The sequence below is a fragment of the Pseudopipra pipra genome, chromosome 1, assembly GCF_036250125.1.
Source record: "Pseudopipra pipra isolate bDixPip1 chromosome 1, bDixPip1.hap1, whole genome shotgun sequence".
NCBI lineage: Eukaryota > Metazoa > Chordata > Aves > Passeriformes > Pipridae > Pseudopipra > Pseudopipra pipra.
In genome coordinates this window covers 130862533-130887248 of record NC_087549.1, presented here as the reverse complement: position 1 = coordinate 130887248, position 24716 = coordinate 130862533, and the positions used below count along the sequence as shown (strand labels likewise).

The following is a 24716-nucleotide window of genomic DNA, read 5'->3' as shown; positions in this document are numbered from 1 at the left end:
GAAATTTTTTTTTTTTTTCTGCTAGGAATGCAATTTGGGTATGTTATTTGAAAGGAAAGGTAGTGTAAATGTGTGTTAGAATTGAATTCCTGGAGTTTTAAACATGGTATAAGGAGAATTAGTTTTTCTCTCTATTTCAAGTGTAGACTTGATTGATAAAAGCATTATATACATTACTTGACCAGTGAAAAAATGTACTTCTTTCCTCTATGTAGAATATTACATTAATTTATTTGTAATTGCTAGCAAGATTCTTTTTTATGTTCTGAATTGAAACTGCTGAAGGTGAGCTTTCAAAGAATCCTTCTTAAGTCTTTCTTAACTGGTAGTTAGAATATGGAAAGTATAGAGCAATAAATAGGAGAAAATGATTTTAACATCAAAGAGGTTAGGGCACCAGAAGAGCATAGTAAGAAACAGGGAAATGTACCACAGGGTTTCTTTCCTTAGTTAAATCTGATTTACTACAATGCAGAAAAATCATAAAATAGAGGTGGGAAAAGGAAATCCAAAAGCATTTACGTGGCCATTAACAAAAGGTACTTTATTTTTCTCAACAGTTTTTGCCTGTGTACATGCACATTCGAGTTCTGGTTGCTGCGTATCTGTTCCAAACAGGTTATGGGCACTTCTCATATTTTTGGATAAAAGGAGACTTTGGTGTATACAGAGTGTGTCAGGTAAGAACATCTACTTACTGTTTTCATAAAGAAATCTGTTCAGATAGCAAAATATCCATAATATATCCATCCTCCCTAAATGGTGTGATATCAGATCACTTAAAAAAGGTTTGCACAGTAAAAATGGCTGTTGTGTCTCTGTAATCTGATCTGTTTAGTCGGTAGTGTTTATCTAATACGAACCTAAATCATATAAATGGTACTTACAATGTAGAAAATGTAAGTATGTATACTCTAAAATATCAAGACAAATATTTTCTAATAAATAGCAATGGAGGTTCCATTGCAGTATCAATTTACAATATATATTAATATATAAGTAATGATCGAGGCAGGTTTCCAAAGATGGTGTATTGGAGCTACATTTATTACTAAAGAAAGCTAATTTTCACACCATAACAATACTGGGAAACGTACCTGGTTTCGTGGCTTTCCTCCACATTTTTGCAGCATGTATTGTAGCAGTTTACATTTACTTTTTTTTTAGTATGTGTCTTTTATTGCTGTTAAGTGTTACACTGTCATGTGACTCAGGTCATTGTGCTTATTAAATGTATGTCTACAGCCTAATTGCAGTGCTGATAATGGCATTACCTCGCTTTAACTGAGCTAGCCCAGGTAGCTGTGGGAGTGAAAACAGAGAGATTAACAGCATCCAGCAACTGGAATACTTGGTCCTCAGCCTGGGAAGTAGTCAGGTCTGGTTAACCTTATTTTCATTGCAATCTCCACCCAAGCAGTGTAGGACAGGTCCAGAACCACATAATCAGCCTGCAGTCTTACATTGCATTTTTGATCTTCCCTGAGATACTTGCCCATGTTTCCACTGAAATATTATCACCCTGTGAGATGTAAATATGTAGATATTTTTGTACAGTGCTAAAGAAACATGTCCCCTACATCTCTCACTTTACCTCCCAGTTTATATATCCTCTGTCTTCTCTTCTCTGACACCCTTCAGGTTTTATTTCGTCTCAATTTCTTGGTTGTGGTACTGTGCATAGTGATGGACCGACCTTACCAGTTCTACTACTTTGTGCCATTAGTCACTGTTTGGTTTATGATCATTTATGCCACCTTAGCTCTATGGCCTCAGATTGTCCAGAAGAAAGCAAATGGTAAGATTTTTTTCTTTTCTTTCTGCTGTAAAACATTTGCATGTTACTACAATGATAATCATAGAGAAAATGGCATTATTAATAGATCTCAGTCTCTTTGCAGCACAGCACAGCTGTTCACAGAAATAGTTTGTCATAGATGAATTATGTGAGTTGAGAAAGTTAACAGGTGATAACTAAACTCTGCCTCTGGCTGCAGTCACATTAGAATACTTTTTAATAGGTTTTGATCATCAGAAATGTGTTTTATCAGGAATTGAAATATTACTGAATGCAAATTAAAACCATAGTTTGCACTGTCTATGCTTGCTGAGACTGTGTCTGTCCTGGGCTAATAGGTAATAATAGGTTCACTAATGTGAACAGGGAGTGTTTAGACTTTCCTGTTCTGCTTTGCCAGTGTGTCTCATCCATCTTGAGCACCAGTTCTGCCATATCTGGCCAAATACGAACATGGGGTTTGTAGTCTTAGATTAAGTCAGCTATTATGTCTTGTGATAAAAGTATTTTAAATAAAAATTTAAGTGAAATCTCAGTTTACATTATGCGTTGCTATTAATTGAAAAAGCTGTCATTATGTCATAAATGCTTATTATTTAATTCACCTAAATTAGAACTACAACCTTAGAAGTCTTAAATCCTCTTTCCCTATGGATGGAGGAGTATCTCCATTTGATATTCTGCAGATATGGCAGTGAATTATACCAAATATGTACTAGGAACAGATGCTGCAAAAATACACTTAAAAGTAGTTTAACATGGTATCTCAAAGGCAAATAGCTTCAATTTTATTTTTCTTTAAGTACAAAGGCACTTCTATTCCAGAAACAGAGAAATTACTTGTGTGTACTTCGGAGCAATAGTGTACTGTGAAACTAGAAAATCTTTCAATGTCAGCTTTCAGTTGTTTATGTCCCTGTTTACAGCCAATTTATATGGCAGGAGAGGGAGATGATCTCTGTTGCAGTGTTGAGGCTTAGGTAGAGCTTAATATCAGTCCACAGCTTTGAGGAGTAGTTTCTCAGGCTTCTTTTAACAAGATACTTGTCCTTAATAACCTGAAGTTGAGCTTTGGAGTACAACCAGTACCCCAAAGTTTAATAATATTTTATCTATTTGTTTCACATGACAAAAGCTGTTGGGTATTTTTATATATTTATTTATTTACATTCACCTAGAGTAAGGACTGCCTGTGCAGAGTTTTGGGGAAAGCAGAGGTTTTAAAATACAATTTCTGTTTGAACACCTAAATTCTCATCTTCCTGTATGTATGTTGTCCCTGTCTTAGACATGAAGCTCAATTTAGGATTAATAGGTTGTTAATTGCTGTGAATGTTTATTTTAATTGGTTAAAGTAAAATTTAAATGTAAGTAGCGATAAAATATTGCTGGTAATATTTAAACGTTTATTTATGAATGGATCTATTACAAAGCACAGCTACATTAAATAATTGGCAATTATTATTTAATGTGTCCTGGGTTTTGCTATTGAAAAATTAATGACAGTATAATGATTAATTTATTTCTTCCTCAGGGAACTGCCTATGGCACTTTGGTTTACTGCTGAAACTGATATGCTTACTGACATGTATATATTTTCTGTCATATTCTCAGGTTTGTAAATCTTGACTATTAATGACCTTAGAGTATATTATTGCCTGTCTCTACTTCTTAATGTGCTCATAACTTGTATGTTTGCTCCAGTATCATAAATACAGAATCAAAAAAAAAAAGAAAAAAGAACCTTTTGGTTTCTTTTCATATTTGAATTGTTTTGGATGCTGGAAAAAAACTCAATTCTGTATCTTACTCATTGGTTTGTTATCTTGACACATTTTCTGTGTACTACTACTACTACAAATGTAATAAATACAAAGGTCTCTGCTTTGGTTTTGGGGTGAGGTTTTTTAATGTGCTTAAAGTTCCTGATATTTGGCAGCATATGGTGATATGTGTGGTGATATGATGTCTCTGAGAGACACATCAAAAGCCTGGTTCACAGGCTAAATTAGGGACTTACTGCATGCAGTCAGTACAGCTGGTAGAAATCAGGGCAGAGTTTGTCACTCTAGGATCTTACAGGGGAGTTTGTGTGATTTTAATCCCTCACTGGTTTTAAGCCTTTTGTACTGTAGTCGTCTGTAGAGTGTGTTTTTGTTATCACAGCATATCAGTGGATCTCCCCCTTTAAGTCAGCAGTACAAAATGAAAGATGTGCCAATAGCTTTATGGGAGGCAAAACTGAAACCCTCTCTCACGTGAAGAAGTTTTTTTGTTTTCTTTTTTTTTTTTTTTTTTTTTGTGTGGAAAGACTTCCAAGGAACCCTGTAATTTTGCTAATGCCACATAGCCATTGAAATAGGGATGAAATAATATTAAAGACAGCGTACTGATTTAAATTTAGTAAATACAGTTGACATCCAAGTTAAAGCATTTGCCATGTTTATCTTTTACAGGGTACATTTGAGAAGATATTTTCATTTTGGCCATTGTCCAAGTGCTTTGAACTGAATGGGAATGTCTATGAATGGTGGTTTAGGTGGAAGCTGGATCGCTATGTATGTAACATTTGCATAAATTTATACTGGTCTTTTAAGTGTATTTTTTAATAGAGGGGGGAGGGGAGGGAGGTTGTTTTCCTTTCCTCCAGAGAAAACAGGAGTTTGCCCCGGTGTTTAATAAAAGACTAAGCTGCATTCATCTTAGTTCTGCAAATGTCTGTCAAAACCTTGCTTAAAAAAAGTTGCAAAAGGAAGTTGATTTATTTGCTTCTGGATTTAAAAAATAAATTCATAAAGTGTCTTAGATTTGTCTTATCTCAGAAATTTTACTGTGAAAATTTAACACCTGTAGCACTTCAGGCTGTTGTGGTAGCTTTCTTAGTAATACTTTTTGCAAGTTGTATCAATTAAGGATGTATTTCTTTTAAGATAACATTAAAATCAGGGTCTGGATGCCCAAACTAGACTATTCTTGCACATACTTTTTAATGGTTTTCCAGGGGGAAAGTGCTTTTTTTTCTCTTTTACTGACCCTACAGTGTGGGGGAATAGAACAGGGAGACATTCGGGTTTTTTTCTTTTGCTTTCTTGATAAAGGTAAATGCAGTTTCTAAGATGGGAGCATTTATCTGCTAAACTTACACTTAATGGGATCACTTGCATGCTTTTCCCTCTGGGGCTCTTCAGTAGCTGGAATTTGGGGAGCACACTGTTGTCACACCCTGGGCTGCACCCAGCAGCAGCACGTGCTGTTTTGGACTCGGAGCCTTGTTGCTGTGGACCCAGGAAGGCTTAAAATAAACACAGAAGAGAAGCACCACATGGGCCTGAAACAGCCTGGTGCTGACAGCTAATGAGAACTTGGCGTAAGATCGCAGAACGCTCTGTTGAAGAATTGTGTCTGTGAGAAAGGGAAGCACTTGTCCTGCTTCTCGAATGTTTTCACCTGCCAACTTGGGAGAAAGCCAGAGACTCGTGGTTTTTCCCCTGAGAAAGCCTTTTTCAGTGTTGGCACTGATTGCAGAGAGGATAGTAGGTACTTGAAAGCTTCTTGACAAGCTTTGTCAAGACTTGACAAGCATTGTCTTGTCTCTAATGCTCTCTGAAGCATTAGTAAAAGTTGAGTTTTTTTGTAGTTTGTAGTTTTTGTAGTTAAAAATGCAGTTTATGACTACCTAGTGTAGAAAGTCTGTTTTTGTTTGCTTCAGTAAATCTGGGAAAGGACCTTTTGAAATGTAGCTTTAAAAATAGTTTATCTTGTAGCATTTCTATTAAGTGTTTGTACCTAAGTACTTGTAAAGGCCATGAAATAATCTTTGCATTCTATTCGTCTTTTACAGGTGGTTTTTCATGGGATGCTGTTTGCTTTTATTTATCTGGCATTGCAGAAACGTCAGATGATATCAGAAGGAAAAGGAGATCCTCTTTTCTCCAACAGAGTTTCAAATGTTTTATTATTTATTTCAGTTGTCTCCTTTTTGGTACGTACCAACTATAACCTAGTATAATCAGGTTTGTAAATATTTAAATAAGTTTTCTGAAGTTCTTGTTTAGAAAATACTTAAGAAATGAAATCTTGATCTGGAGATATTTCAGCTGTGTTTTTCTGTACAGCCAAATATTTTTCTGTTCAGTCAACTGTAGATAAAAACATCATCACTCTTTCAGTTAATTGCAAAGGTTACAAGAAAATTGGATCATAAAAATAAAATGGTAGATAATGCAGCTCTGATCTCCACCCTTGATTGCTTCTTTATTTGTGATGAAAAAAATTGTATGAATAAGTATAGTATTCACCAGTTGCAAAGAATTTGAGAGAGACACAAAACTAAGCCAAATGTAGGGTTTTTTTCTACTAGTGTCTCACATCTTAGTGAACAAATTACCACTAAAGCAACTCAAAATACCATACTCTTGTTTCATTTTTAAATGTTACATACAATTGCTACACAGACTGATTTTTATTTTTTTTTATATCATTTAGACCTACTCTATTTGGGCTAGTAGCTGTAAAAACAAGACAGAGTGCAATGAGCTACATCCTTCTGTTTCTGTGGTGCAGGTAATTTTAATTATAGTCCTTTTCATTACAGTCATAGAATCTACTCTGTTCTTATTTGGTCTTGTTTTTAAATTGTTTTTAAATATATTTGTGCCTTAGCATGGAATGTCAGATATTGCACTTCATTCTCATGTCTGAAAGTGAAAAAGGGTTTAATGACATTGCTCAGTTTTTCATTGCCTTTAAGCACTGAAATTGGACACTGTGACTGTGCTTTTGATTAACCTGGATGTCCCTAGTGTAGGTTTCATATGCACTGTTTCAGTCCACACCCAACTTTTGACTATTTTAGTAGCAGTGGAAAAGAAGGCAGCTGCAGGAAAGCACAAATGTTTGTGAGGTATTACTGTAGGAAGCAACCTATGGGACCCTGTAGTCACTTTTAGGCAGAGAAGAGGTGAGCCACAGGGGCATGCATGTGGTTTTTTTAAATTTATATTTTCCTCTTGCTTTGTCCCCTGCCTCAGTAAGCACCAGCTGCCTGATTCTGTGCCCTCTGTTTCTTTTTCTTAGTAGTTTGTCCTGCTCTCTTGAAAGGCAGCACACATGACTTAATTTTTTAATATTAATTTGTCCATCCTGACACCATGTCTTTAAAAATTGAGGGTTAATTCAGATTTGTGGCCACTTTTATTTTAGGCTGGCATGGTGTAACACGTTTTGTGGCCATGCCTAGTAACCGTATAGTAACAGCTGTCAACATCAAGGCCATGATTCTGCTGCAGATGTAAATGTGACCTGCTATGCTTTAAGAATGTGTGTAAGAGATTTTCAGTTTCAATGCCTTCTTTGTTAAGTATAAACTGCATGGATTTTTGTTTGGTTTAGAAAGATATTAGATATTAAAAAAATTTTAATGCATGAAGCAGTTCACTTCAGGCAGTGAATATGAATAAACCTTTTATCTGTTTGTAATTGGCTTGTCATCCACAGTTGCTTTTTTTTGTTTTATTTTTAAAAAAAAAAAAAAAAGATTTTAGCTTTCATCCTCATCAGGAACATTCCTGGATATGTCCGATCTGTGTACAGCTCCTTCTTTGCCTGGTTTGGCAAAATTTCTTTAGAGGTAAGTAGAATGACCAGAACTACAGTGAACTGAAACTTAGAAATGTAAGGATGTTTTATTATCTAAATCTTCATATAACACATAGTGAAAACATTTATTGGTTTACTCAATACCATGCTGTGGTGTTTGACCTCTTTTAGCATTATAGCTTCTGTTACACTTAAAAATCACAACTGAAATAGCAGTCTCACAGTAGCAAGTTAATTCTTGTGCTATTTTGGGGGACGGAGTGATTTAAGGTTGTGAGGGTGGGGATTTAATGCTGGAGTATGCTGTGAGATGTATGGAGTTGGAAGATAAAAAATTAAGCCAGTTGAAGAATCAGCATGAATTATACTTACTAGTGTAAGTAGACTTATAAATGTGTTTGCCCTAGAAAGCTTTTTGTGAATAATTAACAAATGTAACTTTACAAACAATGTATATGTATATGTAGTACATGATTTTGTGGGTTTTTTTAAAGGATCACATTCCATTCTTCCAATTTCTGATGAATTTTAGGTGCTGGTCAACTGCAGGGATCTGTGCATTCATCAGTTGAAGCATTATCTCTTATTTCTAGGCTTGTTAGTTCAGACCCTCACCAGAGAGACTGTAACTGAGCAGAGGTGGATTCTTCCTCTGCTCTGACAGAATGTATCCCATGCTCCTCTGAGCCTTATTTGGTTAAGGGCCAAGCAAACCCATTTCACTGTGTGTTCTAACAAGCTCATAGTTTTGTCTTATAGTGAAGATGTGGAATGCAACTTCTGATTTAAACAGAAGTATGTCAGTTGATGCAACAGTAATAATTATATGGCTTTAGGTAAGTAAAAATATTTATAAATATTATTAAACACCTTCTTTTTTCTTTTAGCTTTTCATTTGCCAATACCATATTTGGCTGGCAGCAGACACAAAGGGGATCTTGGTGCTCATTCCTGGATATCCAATGTTTAATGTTCTTGTCAGCACTTTTATATTTGTGTGTGTGGCACATGAAATTTCTCAGATCACGAATGATCTAGCACAGATTGTGGTTCCTAAAGATAACTCAACTCTGCTGAAAAGGTTGCTATGCATAGCTGGATTTTTTTCTGGACTACACCTCTTCTCAGCAATTCAAGATCAGTCAAGGCATTAACTTGGAAACTTTCTTCAGGTTTACTGTTTGTGTGCCTGAACAAAAATTCTCAACTGGAGGTACAAGAAGACATTTAAATTAAGCGTGTGGAAAATGTATATAGCGCAAATGTACATATTTTGTGTGGAAATAGCCTTCTCAAATAATCTGAGAAACAAGAGTGCACTGTACAGAATTGCATGTGAAAATGAGTCTTTTCTACTGGATGTATGTTTCTGTTTACATATCTGTTTAAACGTGACACGAAGAAGTGAGGTGGTTTAGCAGCACCCTGGGCGTCTCACGGGACTGAGCCGGCACTGTGGGAGCCGAGTGAAGAGCGGGTGTTCCGGGCGCACGGCCCACACGTCCCACGTGCTGCCATCATTCCCAGCAGGAACAAAACTGAGCAAACCTGTGATCCTTCGGAATGGCCCCTTCTGGCTGATGTGAAACCAGGGCATTTTTCTGAACAAAAGGGTAATTTTTTGTTTAGAAATCAGTATTTCGGGTGGAAATAGTACATATTATATGCAACCCTTTATAAATGGAAATAAAAACTAATCATCAGTTGAGTGATTGAAGATTATATACAAGTTTACGTAATATTTTATGGGAGTTTTTTTAGAAATTTAAGATGTTTTCACAAATATGGTGAATTCTGAGATTAAATTTTTTTATAAAGAAAATTTGATTTTCCCCCCCCCCTAAAATTGATAATCCATAAATTTTACACTAATTCATCTAATTGTGTGTAATTCCCTGTACAACCCCCATGAACAAACAGATGAATAATTTTCAGAGACTGAGTTCAAGATGGAGAATTTTTGGAACACCTTTTTAGCTGAAATCACATCATATGCACTCCATCAGATCTTAAGGAAATTGGAGAACAGGGAGATGGTGATCACTGAAGCTTTCACTGAGTTTGTAGGTGACCTTGAACTAGGTCTCATTAGGGAACTGGTGCCATATTCTATCCAGTAATAATATTTTCATTTAAAAGGATGCAAGTCAAGGATGCAAGCCACTCTGTTGGTATGAGGAGAAGGTACTGAGTGGTCATCTTTGTTCCATGCAGATGGCTGAATCTCAGAATTACAAGTGAAATGAGATTGCAGCTGTTTGGAGGAACCTTTTTTCCCGTCCTTTTTAGCAGTGCCCATCTTTCTTATTAACTCTTTTCTTTAGAAAAAAACCCTAAAATTAAAAGAAATAGTCCTTCAGTGTGGCAGTGACATGCTGTTGTTTACATTCTACTTATCAGTGAAGTTATGGACATTTCTTCCTGTTTGTGGGTTTGATTCAAGTAATAGTTTGACCTTTAGTTGCTTTTTCATTTTATTCTTCTCCTGATTATTTGTTAGCAGTCAAAAAACATGAGCACAGTATTATTTTCCAAGCATGTGTGCAATTATGTATGATTATAAACAACATGAGTCCTAATTTGTACCATATTTACCATCCCATGCATGTTCTTGATCTTATTCCAGGTAAAACATTGAATTCAAACTTGCAGCCATGAACGAGTGCAAAAGAAAATTTGTGAGAATGGCTTCAACTTTTTTCTTTTTTTTTTTTGGTGGAGAACAGTTTTCTTTTAAAACTGTTTTAACAGTTTTCATCATAAAAACACTAAAAATCAATCATTCACTTGCCCCAAATTCAGCAGTTTTGCTAAGCCTGCCAGCTATTTTAAAGCTATTGGAAAGATACTCAGCTGTTTGTTCTGTGTGTGCATTACTCCTGATGTTTGGGAAGTTAAACCTCCTCAAAAAATACCTATGAGTGACTGAAGGAAAGGGTGTAGGTGAACACCGTAGACAGGGATAGCATGCATAACCTTCATCTATGCCAGTATTTTGAGCAACAGGAACTGTGAGTTTGAGGGATAACTTTTGTTTTGTTCTTCACAACTTAAGTATTGTAGATATAATTCTATTTATCTGTTGTACAGACTTGGTTAAAAGATTTATTTTTAATGTTTGAAATAATGCACTTGTTTACTATTACTGTATGTGGGATAAATATATTTTCTTTTCAGGTTATGTAAAAATATGAAGTAATTTAAACATTAAATAAATGTGCTGTGGATGCTTATTTTTGTAATGGGAGCAGCATCAATTAAGTAAAAACTTTTTATTGCTTGACTCGAGCTGCGCTTCGGTTCACTGTTCAGCCTGCCTGGAATCACAGTTTAGTATTGCAGTTTCTCCAGAGCTCTGCACTTCTGGGTACCGTTACTTCGAGGTATTCACTGTATCACAAATTATGTCTAATGCAATGCAGGAAGAAAGATTCTTCTGCAGTAAATGGCACTGTCCCCGCTCTGATGAAATTACAGTTCCAGTAGCCAAAACCACCCTGGAGCTCAGGTGTCCTCAGCAGAATTCTGCAGTGGAGGCGTAGAATAACTTTTCTGCCCAGGTTAGAAGGCAGGAACTCTGAGGCACAACTCTGCAGGAAAGGACAGGAACTGACTTGGGTTTTCTTTGGTCTGGCAACATCAAGAAACCAAACCCATCTTTAAGATTCGTTTGGGTTAAGGAATTTAGCTTCTAACTGAGCTACTTAAATCCCAAACTAAATAGAAGGGGCTCCTTGAGCAGAGGACTCAGTGGTGGTTCCTATCCCCAGAGCTCCGTGTATAATCAGGGAGATAGTATCAACACAGGCACCTGAACTAAGTGCTGCAAACACTCTCCATCCTCTCTAGTCGTGACACCTGCTTAGGCATTGCCCCCAGCTAAACAAACCCTGCACCATCAGCTCCACCCCAGTTCTCAGACACCGACCATCCAGTATTGTTTCAGTAATGTTAACAGCTGTAACACAGTGTTCTTTGGGCATCATTTTGTAAATTAACCAGGCAACAACTTCACTCCTTCATGTTTTCCTATTTATTAGATTTTACATTTCAGATATGTACAAAGACAGCGGCAGGGCTTTCTATTTAATTTGATTGCAACTTAATCAATATAATATCAGTTCATACTGCCATCATAGGTTAAAAGAGGCTGTGAATTTACTGTCTTAATTAATTCTTTAGCCATTAAGTGTCTTTAACCAGCTTTATAAATCTATGCTTTCAGAATAATTGTTTTAATAAGTAAAAATAAATAATTTGTTATTAAACTTACCTCAGATAAATGAAGCTTTCAGTCATAAAATAGGTCAGGTATGCTTAATACCCGAGTCACCTACATCATCAGATTCTTTTCAAAATAGGTGGAACCTCCACTGCTACAAACTAATTTTTTATGCATGTACATAACAGTGTGAGACATTTCCTTAAATATGTTGGCACTGTTACATTAATACACATAAGGTGGGAGCAGCTCAACTGGTAGTTCATTGATTGTCATGTCATCCTCAAGTTACCAGAAATTGTTATGATCCAAACCCAATACTATTTACAAAGTTCAGTCTTAGGTTGCATTAAAAACCATTATTTAAAATCCATTCCATTCATTTCAGTTTCAAAACACTGGCAGCTCATACATTTGAAAACAGTAGTATAAACTAACAGAAACCAAATGCTGATTGTACTAAATTTTTTTTTTTCACAGCTTGAGTAAAAGATGTAAATGTCTAATTTACTATAAGCCTCAGTGTGCAGTTTTGTGATTCACTTTTCCCTGCTAACCATGCAAGCTGCTGGAAAGGGGTGGCAGGGGGGGCATGTCTCTGAGGAAGCTGATTGACTGGGGAAGTCTTCCCTGGTACCTTTTGGATGAGTTAGCAAGGTGTGATGGATGTCACTTTGAAAGTGAGTAGGAATGGCTCTTTATTCCAACTGTTTCAGAAACTGCCTTAATTTTTCAACTTTAATGCCTGTAGCTTGAGCTACCTCTCCTGGTCTAACAACCACCAGCGGGATTCCTATGGAATTCCTATGCAGTTGCTCCCAAGTTCTGTGGGCTGTGCTGAGCATTCAGGGCAGCTTTGCAAACTGACATTGGAGGTTTGACAATACACAAGTATGTACTATGTACTGAGCACTGATTATATACTTTGCTGCAAGAGTTATCATACTTGTTGCACAAAATTTGTCTAAAAAGCAGCTCAGGACTTGTTCTAACTATCTGCTGAGATGCTGCATTCAGGTTCGAGCCTATAAACACGTTTGCTTAAAAATTAAAATAAGTTTTTGTTTTGACAGAACAGGGTCATAACTGTAAAAAGAAAAAAAAAGCAAAACCAAAAGTGACTACCTTGGTCTTTTTACAAATTCTAATAACCTCATTTTACAAATGCCTTTTATCCTCAGTCTTAAATTCCAGAATTACTCAAATTTCTCTTAGCAGAGACCCCACAAACCTCAGCTAAGGAAATGTAGCCAGCATTTAGTAATTTTAAAGCAGACGCAGTTTTCTGCTTACAATGCAATGTCCTGATGAGCATACAGCTTCTGAAAGAGAAAATATTACAGAAAAAAAGACAAAGCGTAAGTGTCAGCTTAAAACAATACAATGCTTTGAGGTAAAACCCCAAGAAATGTTGGTGTGAGCTGTTACAGCTGCAGACCCTGAAGTCCTGTGTTATGCTGTATTTGAAGATTTAAAGAAGCATCAGAAACTCATTTAAAATCTTGTGAAAAGTGTCAGGAGATAAATTATCACTGTCTATTGAAAAATATGGAAACCTCAGTACAGATCCTTTTAACAAAGTCCATATTTTTAAGCTTTCAGCTGCAGGGACAAATGCCTCTCAAAGTAACCACCTCCCAGGAAAGTATGTCTTAAATCAACTCCTTTTTATGGTTGATTAGATAGCTTGTTCTCCCACAACTCTTTGTACTCCAAAAAGAACAAAGAACGTGGAGGATACAAAAAAATTACCTGCATTGCGAACATCACAAAAAATTTTAAAGATTTTTTTTGAAGAGTTAGTCCAAGTATACAGTAACAAAATTAACCATTTTTCATTTGAACACATTAATTTCTGCCTACAGTGGTTTGCAACAGTTTCTTGTAAGATAACCAAATGAATGAATGGACAGATTTTAAATGTTTTATTGCTTACAAGTTTTCAAATATGGTAAATATCTCGTAAAAGAACAGAAATCCAATTTTCATCAGGAGTAGTTTTAGTTATTTTGTTTGAGGTTTTATTTCTGGGGTTTTTTTCCAAAAATAACTTTTCTCATTATCTTTGATATTCTCTAAAAAATTAATGCCTAATAAATGTGCAGTACTATTTCTGAGCCTCATCTTATTGCACAAGTTTTTGTGCTTATACACTACTGCTTTTCCTGTGCAAATATAAGGCAATTTTATCATCCCATTAAACACTCTGAAATCCTTTGAAGTTTTGATTTCCCTGTTAAAACTTTCAGGAGAGATCACAAGACAGAATAAAGCTTGATATTTATTAATACATATAGATATAGATATGAAAGATTATTATCTGAATGTAACAAATATAAAAAGTTATCAGTGTTTACAAATTGTCAAAAATGTCCAAAGTACAAAAGGATACAGTACATTAGTTATATGGAAGTGATTGTACTCTCTGGCACTGAAAGCATCGTAATACTGTGGGCATGCACAATATACACCAGAAAAACTCATGCATCAACCAGAACAAATAAGGAAGTAAGACAATTTGCTGCCTTCTCTGATTACAAATTCATTGCTTCTGTTAGTTTTCTTTCCTCAGGAATACCATTTACCTGCAAATAGATGAGAATCTTTATAATCCATCAGTGGCACATGATGCTTCAACAATATTGAACTGTCAATTGAGAGCACAGCACGTAAATAGTATTTATGAGTCCCTTATCAACAACCACATTGGAGAAACACTGCAAGTACAACCTGGACCAAGAGACAACATACACATGACAGAGCTTTGCTTGCTTTCTTCTGGGAAGGGAGAACACTGGGAAAAGGTTGTTTAACTGGGAGTTTATCTTTCTGTTTGGGATCTAACAGGCCTCATAGTCAGACTGAAGCACAAACCAGAAAAGGCCATACACAGTGTACATGCAATATTTAGTCTTTTGCATTATACCCTATAAACTTTCTCATCTAAACACCTTAAACAGTCCTCATGAATTCCGACTATTGACAGAGAGACAGAGAGACAACTACAAAACTTAATGTATCTGTTCATATTGGAGACCAGTAGCAATTTTCATCAGTGTAATATAAACGTTAGATGTGAGTGGTCACCTTTCACACAATTCTTTCCCAGTTAGCTTTTAACCTTGTGAAATAGCCAAGCATTATGTCACCTATTAAGTCTGCCTTTTTAGTTAAGGTTAAAATAAAACCATTTCTTATTGGGGATTCAAATAGTTCCTGAAAAGGACAGTGGTTATTAGCCATGGTCTGCTCTTCAAATTACTAAATATGGCCTACTGAAGATTTAAAATAGAAATTTCTTATTCATAGTAGTCACTGATAGTATGTTAACAATCCTGAATATATTACTGGGAATTTGAATTTTCTGTACAAAAGGAAGAAAATTTATCAATGAAAATCTAGGGGTTTTTGGCCTCAGGTGTTTTATTTCTGTAAATTTCTTACTTGAACAGATGAAAAAAATTGATTGCTAAGTTTGTACTCATGCTACTAAAAAAACTTAGTAGTAGCTGAATTTTGTTTTAAATTATAACTTTCTAAAAATCTAACCTTCTGACAACAGGAGTCATAGATACCCTGAAGATACCACAGAAGATAAACTAAAGAGGCACATGCCATCATGTCATGGAAGTGCTTGCAGGTTCACCTGCACATCTGAGTTACAAAGCAAGGTGTCATTATAAACTAAGAGGAGAGGAGGAAACACTGTCTGTCCCAAATACATTCCAACACCTGCCCCCCCCGCCCCGGATTTCTGAGAGCTTGTCACAAGCAGTGTCTGTGATGAATATGAAAGAACAGTTGTATTCTACAAAAATTATGTGCTACAGAAAATACAGACACAGGAGGATTTTTAAGATCTATTTTTAGGCAGTTTTTCAGTGCGACTCACAAGTGCCAAACCCATGCTAGCTTGTATTTCATACCTTTTCAAAAATTCCTCTCTGCTGTCACCATACAGCATTACCAGCTGATTTTGCATCTTTTTTTACTGCAAGACACACTGGAATTCTTGTAACAAAACAGTCATAGCAGAAGAGTAGCACTGTGTGACATTTTTATTCTGCCTTCTAAATGTCTGCAGTAGTCAGTGTGAAGAGCTGTGCTAAATGTCAACCCAAACCAGTGCTGGAGGCTTTGGATCAAGGCTTTGACTGCCAGGGTCATCAGCCATTTCCAGCATATGTGCAATAAAGCACACAAATAGCAAAGCTAGCAGAACTACAGTCAGGCTTTTTATAACTGTTTTTAATTTCCAGATAACAACACAACCCGTATGGGCAAAAAAATCTATTATATACTTGCCTCAAATCTTTGAAATGTTGTCATACGAAATTCTCCTTTAATCCCCGAAAGCAGTAATGAAGAAGAAGGATTTTCAATGAAAAGAAAGAGTTGCTTATGTAACTCCTAAGTTAAAAGAAATCTTCCACTTGGAGCTGTAGTTCCCATATTATGTTCAATAGATATGTATCTCTCTAGTGTTTTGCTTAAATACCTCTTTGAATATTTAAAAATCGTGCTTTGGCCTCTATCTGTTCCCTGTGTGATTCTTACCCCCTTTCACATGGCTGTATGGCTGTAGCTTTTTCTCAAACCTGAGGTGGCAAGTGGAGAGACCAGTCAAGCCTTAGTCTGACAGGGCATTCCTGACCTCAATCAGTGCATGAGCATTTGTGAAAAGATACAAAAGTGATGACTAAGACAGAGGAAACCTGAAGCATGCATATGTGCCTCACCACAGATTCCCCAGTAAAGACCCTTTATGTCTAATAACAGTAATTAAAGAACTCCTTCTTCAGAGCTTAACTAGTACTGGTGGGAATTAAAAATTTGGGTTTCCTACCGAGTGTCAGAGAATCCCAACCATGCAACTACATTTGGGAATCTGGCTGTAGCTTCATGTTGTAACAGAAAATTATTTATACGAGGTTTCTAACTTAGCTGTACCCGATTCCAGGGTCTCATGCAGAGTCCTAATGTAGCATTTTGCCACCTGTTCAATCACTCCCATTCCACAATTTTCAATGCTGTATCAAAAAAAAAAATTTGGAATGACAATGCTGTAATACTTTACTATATTTGAGAATTATTTCCACTGTCTATAGACTGTATACATTTTGACTAGTGATTCCTCCACACTAGTCACTTAATAGTTACAGTATTCTCTGAGTACTGACCTGCACACTGCTGCTGTGGAATCTGAGTCTGATGTGGCAGGTTCCTATAAAAAAACATTTAATATCTTTAATGCTTCCATACAAAGTCTGAACTGTCTTATGATGAAAGCTGAGTATTTACACTTCATTTTTTTTGCTTATGAAGCAATAATCTATTTTCAGTATGCAAATACACTTGTCCAAAGGTTAGCCAAGTCCATGAAACAAAGAAAACTAGTGCTAAAGTAGTTCCTATTATTTCACTTATCAGCTAGGTTCAAAGGCTCAGACTTGGTGAAATGCCAGAGGTAACAAGAGTCACCACGGGTTTCTGTAAGCGATGAGTACAGCAAAGGTGACAGCATTTGCCACTTAGTTATTGACACTGGAATGAATGAACAGTCAGCCAGTTTTATGGGTTGGACCAGTTCACTTTTCAAGGCAAAGTTACATTTTTGTGCCCTGCTTCAGTGTCTGTTTTCACAGTTACCATATATTAAGGTGTTTTTACAGAAAGGAATTACGGGTTGGAATATAGGTGAAGCAGATAAATACTTTATGTACAACTCAAGAAAGCCTTTGGTACAAGATTTGGCACCCCAGTCATAAAAAACTGCTATTCTGAATAAAGAAGCCCTAAAAGACAGGGCAGAGCACTTTGATGCAGTTGTACAAGGAATAATTTATACAGCTGTACTTCCTGGAGAATTTAGCTTTGGGACAGGGAGAAGAAAACACGGAACTACATTATGAAGGGAATTCAGGGCAAGCCTGTGTAAATTAGGGCCTAGTTAGTGCTGCCACTGGACCACTGGGACCACGCAGGCCTGCCAGCAGAGGAGCTACCAGCTAGAGATAGTGTTGTAGAGATGGCATTGAAAAATGCCAACCACTTCTGAGACCACTGCCTCAGATCTGTTCAGCCCCAGGCACCTCAAGCAAATCTTACCAGAAATGCCTTTTTGCTACAGCACTATGGACTTGTCTAAACTAGAATGTGTGCAAAGCACTGTGTGGGTCTGTCTTAGTAGCTTCATTAAGTTACTGGTAAATGAACTCTAAAGAACAGGAATGAGTATTTTTCTGGTTTCTGTCTTGGAGAGAGGGTGGCAACAATGGAAACGGGTGAGAGCTCTAAGTGTTTTCCTTGATGGGTCTGTATTTTTTATCTGTGTAATGGAATATGTTCTTCTGTTCAACATGAACATTTCAAACATAAACCATGTGTGACAGGTACATGACTAACCATTTACAAAGTCTGGATTTCCTGGTATGAAACTACCACCAACCTGGTGGTAGTTTTATACCAGAACTCCAAAGACATTGGTTGAGAGACAGGGTGTCTAAAATAGAACAGTTTTAATTGATTCCTCTATCAAAAGTAAGTTTTTCTCCAAAATATTCACACATCTAACTGTTCCATGCAAAGCCTCTTGGTAAGTTTTCAGACTGAAAGCCAGCCATCTAATTTTATAACAGAAGGCCTTTCTTGCTGCTGGAAATGCAGACATCAGAGCAATCTTGAACTGAGAGTCAGTACTGAAACCTCCATAAGGAACACATTTCAGAAGACATGCACTGGAATCTACAGTTAAATTGTGCAACACAGTGAGCATTAAGAAATAAAACCTAAACACTTACTGCTGTGTTTGCATCAGTGGCATGCTGGTATTGTCGTAGTTGTCCGTGTGAAGGGGCGGGACAATTTCCCCAGTCACAGGGTGAAACACGGGAAGCGTTGAAAGAGGCCACGCGATCTCTCTGTTTTTAGACATGTCACGAAGCTCTTTGGTTGATTTCTGTATAGCACTGTGGTGGACCAGCTGGATGCTATGTCAGAAGGAAATAAAATAGTGAATACATATTTTAAGTGCTCTACCAAAATGGATAGATTTTTACAATTATTATTGTTCTTAAAAATATAAGGACTTTGACGCATGCTACAGACTCTACAGTGCAGCAATTACTATACCTTTACATAGTTAAATTAATAAATATTGCCTTTATTTAATTTTTAAGGCAGTAATTATTCTATTAGATGTTTTCTGCCTGAATAGATATTTCTCATAGGATCCAGGACTGTGCAATTTATGGCTAACGTTCCATTTATTTGCTGCAGTTAAAATGAAAGCTTTGGTTAACTCCTGATTCTTGTGGTAGATTCATAAAAGCTCATAAATTAATTTTAAAACACTCCATAGTATAGACCCTGGATACCTTCCAGGATATTTCTTCTCCTGGTCACTGCCTTTAAGAGACAGGCTGGTAAGTCCAATAACCAGGAGTATAAATTGCATATTAACATATTTATTCTAACAACACTATTTTATTTTGAATTATGAGTCGTTAATTTCAAACCCTTTTTATTCTGGTCTTCTATCCTTGCCAGGACTCTGATTTAAAAGCAGCTTTCACATTTATGAATTAAACCATGGTTTAGAGAGAATGAAAGAAGATTATGACACACATGTATGAAGCATGACGAGCTACTGAGAATGAAAATTAAATGGTAAAAGAAAAATAACAGGAAAGAAGACACTTACTCTGGTGTTTGCATGTTTCTCTTTTCCCTAAAAACAAAACAAAATTTATGAATTAAATAATAGCATTGATAGTTGGAACATTAAATCTATCTGATGATGAAAATAGTACATGATGTAGGAATGCTGACAAGGTTATTGCTAAACGCAACTTGGCAGCATTTGCAACGGGGTTTATGAAGAGGCCTTGATGAACAGACATAGAGAGATGTGATAATGGTGACAGACATACACACACAGACACACACACAGAGGGAAATGAAAATGCAGGTTAAAGAACAAGCTTCTGGCTAAAATAAATTCTGTGACAAAATGAAATTGTAGTTTGTGTAAGAAATGGCAGGAATCACGTTACTCGCTGCTTTCCTTTTATGTGTTTTTCTTTTACAGTATGTCTAAATTCAGTTAATCTCAACCAGGTTTATGTTATGAAGGTTAGCATTTTAGAAATTACTTAATATCCTCCTGAACCAATGATCTTTTATTAGTATTTTATTTGCTGGGGGCATTTTGGAGAGCTGTGCACATGTGGAGATTTTGGGGAGTTTTGTGCGTATGTTGAGTATTTTAAACCTTTCCACTAGAACAACTAAAGGCCCTGTGTCCACTTGCTTGGAAATTAGTCCACGTGCTTAGGTGAGAAATAGTTCAGCATTTCAAGAAGATATCTTTTGGCCTGTTTTAAAGGTTTATAATGAACCAAATGGAATTATTCTAACAAATAGTCCTCTATGCATTATAATCTTAGAAAAGTCTACAGTTACTTATTAGCGTGTTAAAGTACTCACACTCCTTCCCGTCGGCAGCACATGATATAGGCAAGGATTAGAAAAAGCACCAGTGCTATTGCCGAGGGCACTGCCAGTGTAATTAGGAAATCCGAGTAATAGTCTCTGCTTTTCAGTGTGTCAGAAGGTGGCTTGTATTCTCCACCATCAGGTAATATTCCCTCTCCACGAATCACTTCCTGAAAGGTGGAAACTTGTTTTGTATTGTCAACCTGATACCCAGGGGAAAAAAAAAAGAAGAAAAAAAAAAAGATGATCAAATAACAAAGTAACAGAATGTAAAAACAGGCAGTATCTAACCAACGATAACATATAATAGGATCCATATTACATGTTAGACAAATTCTATACAATTTTATCCAATCGCTTTTTTTACTCAATAGAACCTTACATTTTATGAAAGCTTCTGATCAATGTGATAGTAATGTTATAATATGACTCTGTTTCGTGCCTACCAGAGATACCACGGTTTTTACAGATTAATTTCAGGCATATGTCACACAAACAGTAGTTGAGTAAAAATTCAGTAAACATCCCTAGTGCAAACTAATTCTTTAGTACTGATTTCTTTTTGACGAATTAATCCATTTCTTACTAGTCTTCCTAAATAACAATACTGCCCTCTCTTGTATGAGTGTGGCAGAGATGAGAGTCACATACCTATGACTTTCTTCCTCCTCCTTAGCCTTCAATGCTTTCCATCCAGTGCTCAAAAAAGCAAGAGGCATCAACTGAGCTGCTGAGGGCTGAGCAGCTCATTGCCTGCCCCACACGCCCAGTGCAGGAGGCACCACAACAGGAGATGTGCATTTAGTTGATCAGTCAGAGTTTCAAGGGGTTTTTTTTTAATTCAACTAACCTTCAGAAGGCTGCATTCCTGGTCACAAGTAATTTTGTTTTTATATTTTTTTGTGTCTATACCTAATGTTCCTCAAAATACAACCTTGTTTTGCTACTGAATTTCCTATTGCATTTGACTGCCTTTCCCAGATGACTTTTTAACTTTCTGCCTCTGTTTTCTTGTTATCTTTAGTTAGATATTACTATTAAATTTTATCAGTGTTGGCTTAAGACTCTCTTCAGATCATTAATAAAAATCAAATGTATTTGCATACATGGTTGAACTTTTGTCTGACTGTTCATTGAGAAATCTTGCAACTTATGGTCATTCCTTTATAATTTACACTTTAGGTAACAACTTATGCAGTGGATGAACAGATTTTCATGGAATGCCAGAAATTTTGCTGAGCCTAAAATGCACACATATATGTATATTATTAGTGCAACACAGTTTGCAAAACAAAAATTAACTTATGTATTCTCCACTCATTAATTCCGCAGTACCTTTTAGGTACCCTGAGTTCCACCTGGCTGCTTAGCTGAATCTCAAACCCTAACAAATGCACAAAAAATATTGATGTACTTTTTATGTGACTGACAAAAGCCCACACACAAAGTGAGAATAAGCTATCAAAAAGCAGCATTAAGAAGAAGCATTTATTACATTGTCCCTCTTTGCAGAATTTGGGACCCCCAAACTTGAATCCACTCTTTGATTTGGTGCTAACTGCCTATGTCACCTCATAAAAATAGGAAGAAGAGGTTATGATGGCTGTATTTTTAATCACTTATCTACGCTGTGATTATGGGAAATAGAGCTCAACTCCCTCCCAGCCCATGGCAGAGGAGAATTCCTGCCCCTTGGCTTGCCTTGTGAAAACCAGACTGTGATTAGATAGAGAGAAGCTCGCCTCCCTTTTCCCTTTGATGAACCAGGTTACAGCAGCAATGCTGCTGGCAACAGTAAACACCCCTAAGACTGTTTAAATTCAGTTATTGTGGCAAGCCGCCAAAACAAATGTTGAATTCAAGAAGGTTGAGTTATAGGCTGCTGCAGAAAATTAGACTTCTCTGAGAGCCTGTTCCTGTTACACATCCCAAGGTGATCTCTACTTTTATCAAACCAGCATGGCAATGCTGCTTCATGATTACTTTATGAGCCACTGCTACTATCAGACCTTTTTTTCTGAAGTACTCCTAACCAGCCACTCTTCATTATGCATGAACACTGCTGTGTGCACTATACCTCTGCTGCTCCTTTTAAAATTCACCCTGTTTCCTAAGGCTGTTTCTCCAACTTCTCAAGATCTTTCTGAATGCTATTTGGTCCTTCAATGCAGCTGCAGATCCTTTCAGTTTCACGGAGACTGCAAATTTAATTTAATAAGCCCATTTCATCATCCAGCTATTAATGAAGAATAGCAAGGAATTATTGATAATTATTCTAGGATTATGGCTACCAGCCAGCTCTTCACTAGGTCCTATCTTCACCTAGGCCACGTTCCTGAGCTTGTTTGTGAGACAGTATTAAAAAACCTTACCATAAAGGAATGACATCTGCTGCTGCACCTCTGTTCTACTTCTTTCTTGTAGGAGGAAACTGAAGACTTGACATAGTTTGTTCTTCACAAAGACTAGTTACCTTCTGCTGTTTTTCAGGTGCTGGTAAGTATTGCTGTGTACACTTGTGCTTTTTGCAATTTCTCAACAGAAGGCCAATAAAATGTAAATAACCTGGATATTCTTTTGAAAGTAAGTATTTCCGAGTTTTCTAGCAGCTTTCCTAATTTATAGTGTATAGGAAGAAACGACTTGAAGTTATTCAATCAATTTTGTGCATGAATAACTTTTCTCCTACTCAATATGTTTTTTCCACTATAAAAAGCATTTAATATCTCCCTTTCAGCTTCCTTCTCAGTAATGTGTGAAGCAGCTCAACAATTATCTAAGTTTACTTTATGTACCTTCACCATCATTGTTCAAACTTTGCAACATTCTCTTCCAATACTGCATTATTTCTTGATTTTCCTTACTGGAACTAAAAAAAAATAATCTTAAAAAGCCTCTTTAGGAGTTATACTCCTTCCATGGCAAATAGTCTACTGTTTGGTTATCATTTTTCTTGTGTTTGAGAAAAATGTTCCCATTCATTTTCATTTAATTCATCAACATTATTTTCTTTTAATTTCATTTTTAACATGAAATATGTTGTAGACAATTTCCAGAAACAGTTTTTTAACAGCATAAAAATGCTATTTAACTGGTCAGTGCTGTAGAATCAATATCTGAGAAAACATACATATATATAGACACACACTTTTTTTTAGGAAAGCAAATGTAACTAGCAGTATTAGCATTCTAAATTAATGAACTACATGTACCTAAATAATTATCTCATCACTTTTAGTTCTGTAAGGCCTGGAGTTCTCTGGCCATTTATAGCATTCACTGCTAGTGAAAACAAATATGGTGGTTTCACTGGGGCTCACCCCTAATAGAATTTAGCCTACATAGCAAAATCCTTTCACAACCTTAAGCGTGTCTGGTAGATGGAAAAAAAAAGTCAGTCACAATAAAGTGCAACTGGCAAAGTTGTCTGGCCAGGCTGGCCAAACTCGCACCTGTACTTCTACAAACATCATTTTTATGCAATAATAAAATAACTCACCAGAGAGATTTTACACCAGTCAATATGAAATTGAGTACGAAATTTTTTATCACAGGTTATTACAGGCTCCATTTCTTGACTGCACCTCAGCTGATTTTGTGGGTTTTCCACTTCTCGTAAACAGGAAGAGAATGGAACATCTGCCCCAACCATCACATACACACTGCAGAAAAAGAGGAGTGACAGACCAGCAGGATGTCTCACAAATCCCCAAAGCACAATTATATACTCTTCCAAACATTATTGCTGTTTACAGCAACATTCAGCTGTTCTTTAAAGACTGAAATTACTTTTAAAAATTATTTTTCTTCATAGTATACTTTATCTAAGCATACGAAAACCTGACTGAAATCAAAAGGATTTTTCTAGCTGCACATTACAACATACTCTGTTTTCCCACATAATGTAAATATTTGCTTACCAGCAGAAGTGTCAATTTCCATGCAGTCACAGAGCTCCAGGTGTAGTTTCCTCATATAAGTAAATCAGTACAACTTTTGAAAACTGGATTAAAATAGTGTCATTTTATCTTAAGGAAATCTTTAGTCTTGCTCATCATAGTATTTCTGAAGAGTTTCCTCCCATGTTTTCAAACTAAATTCACGATGACTAGTTATTTCTAAACCTAATACTAATATGAATCTGCCAAATCCCCAGCTCTTCCTAAAAGATTCCATACTGTAGCTATGCTCTGCCAACAAAATTTGCTTCAGAATACTGAAAGCTGAATGTAAACTTAATAATTCATTTAGCATTACCATACATAAAATAAGAGCTACTACACTAATTGTCATATTTAGATATATAGAATGCTGCTGGAAAATGCAGTCTGCTGCACTGGATAATAATGTACCGATGGACCCTGAAACAGAAATTAGGTCCTGGTTGCCACTTGGTATATCAGGCATTATCTAACTAAATATTTGAAGTGTAGCCACTTGTATTAAGTGGTTCTGCTATTACTCTGGCTAATACAGAAATGACTTCCCTCCTTTAAATGTGCTCAAAACCTCCAGATACACAAAAAGGCTCTGAAACAAGATTTTCTGCACCCATCTCAAATTTTGAACCTTCAGCCCTTTCTCGGATATTATTTGACACCA

General features: G+C 36.3%; 2 protein-coding genes across 14 annotated transcripts in view; one reads left to right on the top strand and one right to left on the bottom strand.

Annotated features, from left to right (window-relative positions):
- Nucleotides 1-10629, top strand: part of CASD1 (CAS1 domain containing 1) — a 28452-nt gene extending 17823 nt beyond the window's left edge. For both annotated transcript variants that reach the window (XM_064677215.1, XM_064677225.1), the window contains 8 exons: nucleotides 561-680; nucleotides 1642-1798; nucleotides 3333-3412; nucleotides 4255-4356; nucleotides 5640-5780; nucleotides 6284-6361; nucleotides 7335-7427; nucleotides 8284-10629. In XM_064677215.1, coding sequence (XP_064533285.1) covers nucleotides 561-680; nucleotides 1642-1798; nucleotides 3333-3412; nucleotides 4255-4356; nucleotides 5640-5780; nucleotides 6284-6361; nucleotides 7335-7427; nucleotides 8284-8550 — 1038 coding nt within the window. In that variant the 3' untranslated portion in view covers nucleotides 8551-10629. The remainder of the gene's footprint in view (nucleotides 1-560; nucleotides 681-1641; nucleotides 1799-3332; nucleotides 3413-4254; nucleotides 4357-5639; nucleotides 5781-6283; nucleotides 6362-7334; nucleotides 7428-8283) is intronic.
- The window catches only part of SGCE (sarcoglycan epsilon), a 35997-nt gene continuing 20513 nt past the window's right edge, over nucleotides 9233-24716 (bottom strand). For 4 of the 12 annotated variants that reach the window (XM_064677325.1, XM_064677278.1, XM_064677269.1 and 1 more), the window contains 7 exons: nucleotides 23614-23776; nucleotides 20106-20317; nucleotides 19321-19347; nucleotides 18419-18607; nucleotides 16799-16842; nucleotides 15924-15958; nucleotides 9233-14203 (listed from right to left, as the gene is read on the bottom strand). In XM_064677325.1, the coding sequence (XP_064533395.1) occupies nucleotides 14153-14203; nucleotides 15924-15958; nucleotides 16799-16842; nucleotides 18419-18607; nucleotides 19321-19347; nucleotides 20106-20317; nucleotides 23614-23776 (721 nt within the window). In that variant the 3' untranslated portion in view covers nucleotides 9233-14152. The remainder of the gene's footprint in view (nucleotides 14204-15923; nucleotides 15959-16798; nucleotides 16843-18418; nucleotides 18608-19320; nucleotides 19348-20105; nucleotides 20318-23613; nucleotides 23777-24716) is intronic. The other 8 variants (XM_064677316.1, XM_064677307.1, XM_064677260.1 and 5 more) reach the window with 4 other exon arrangements.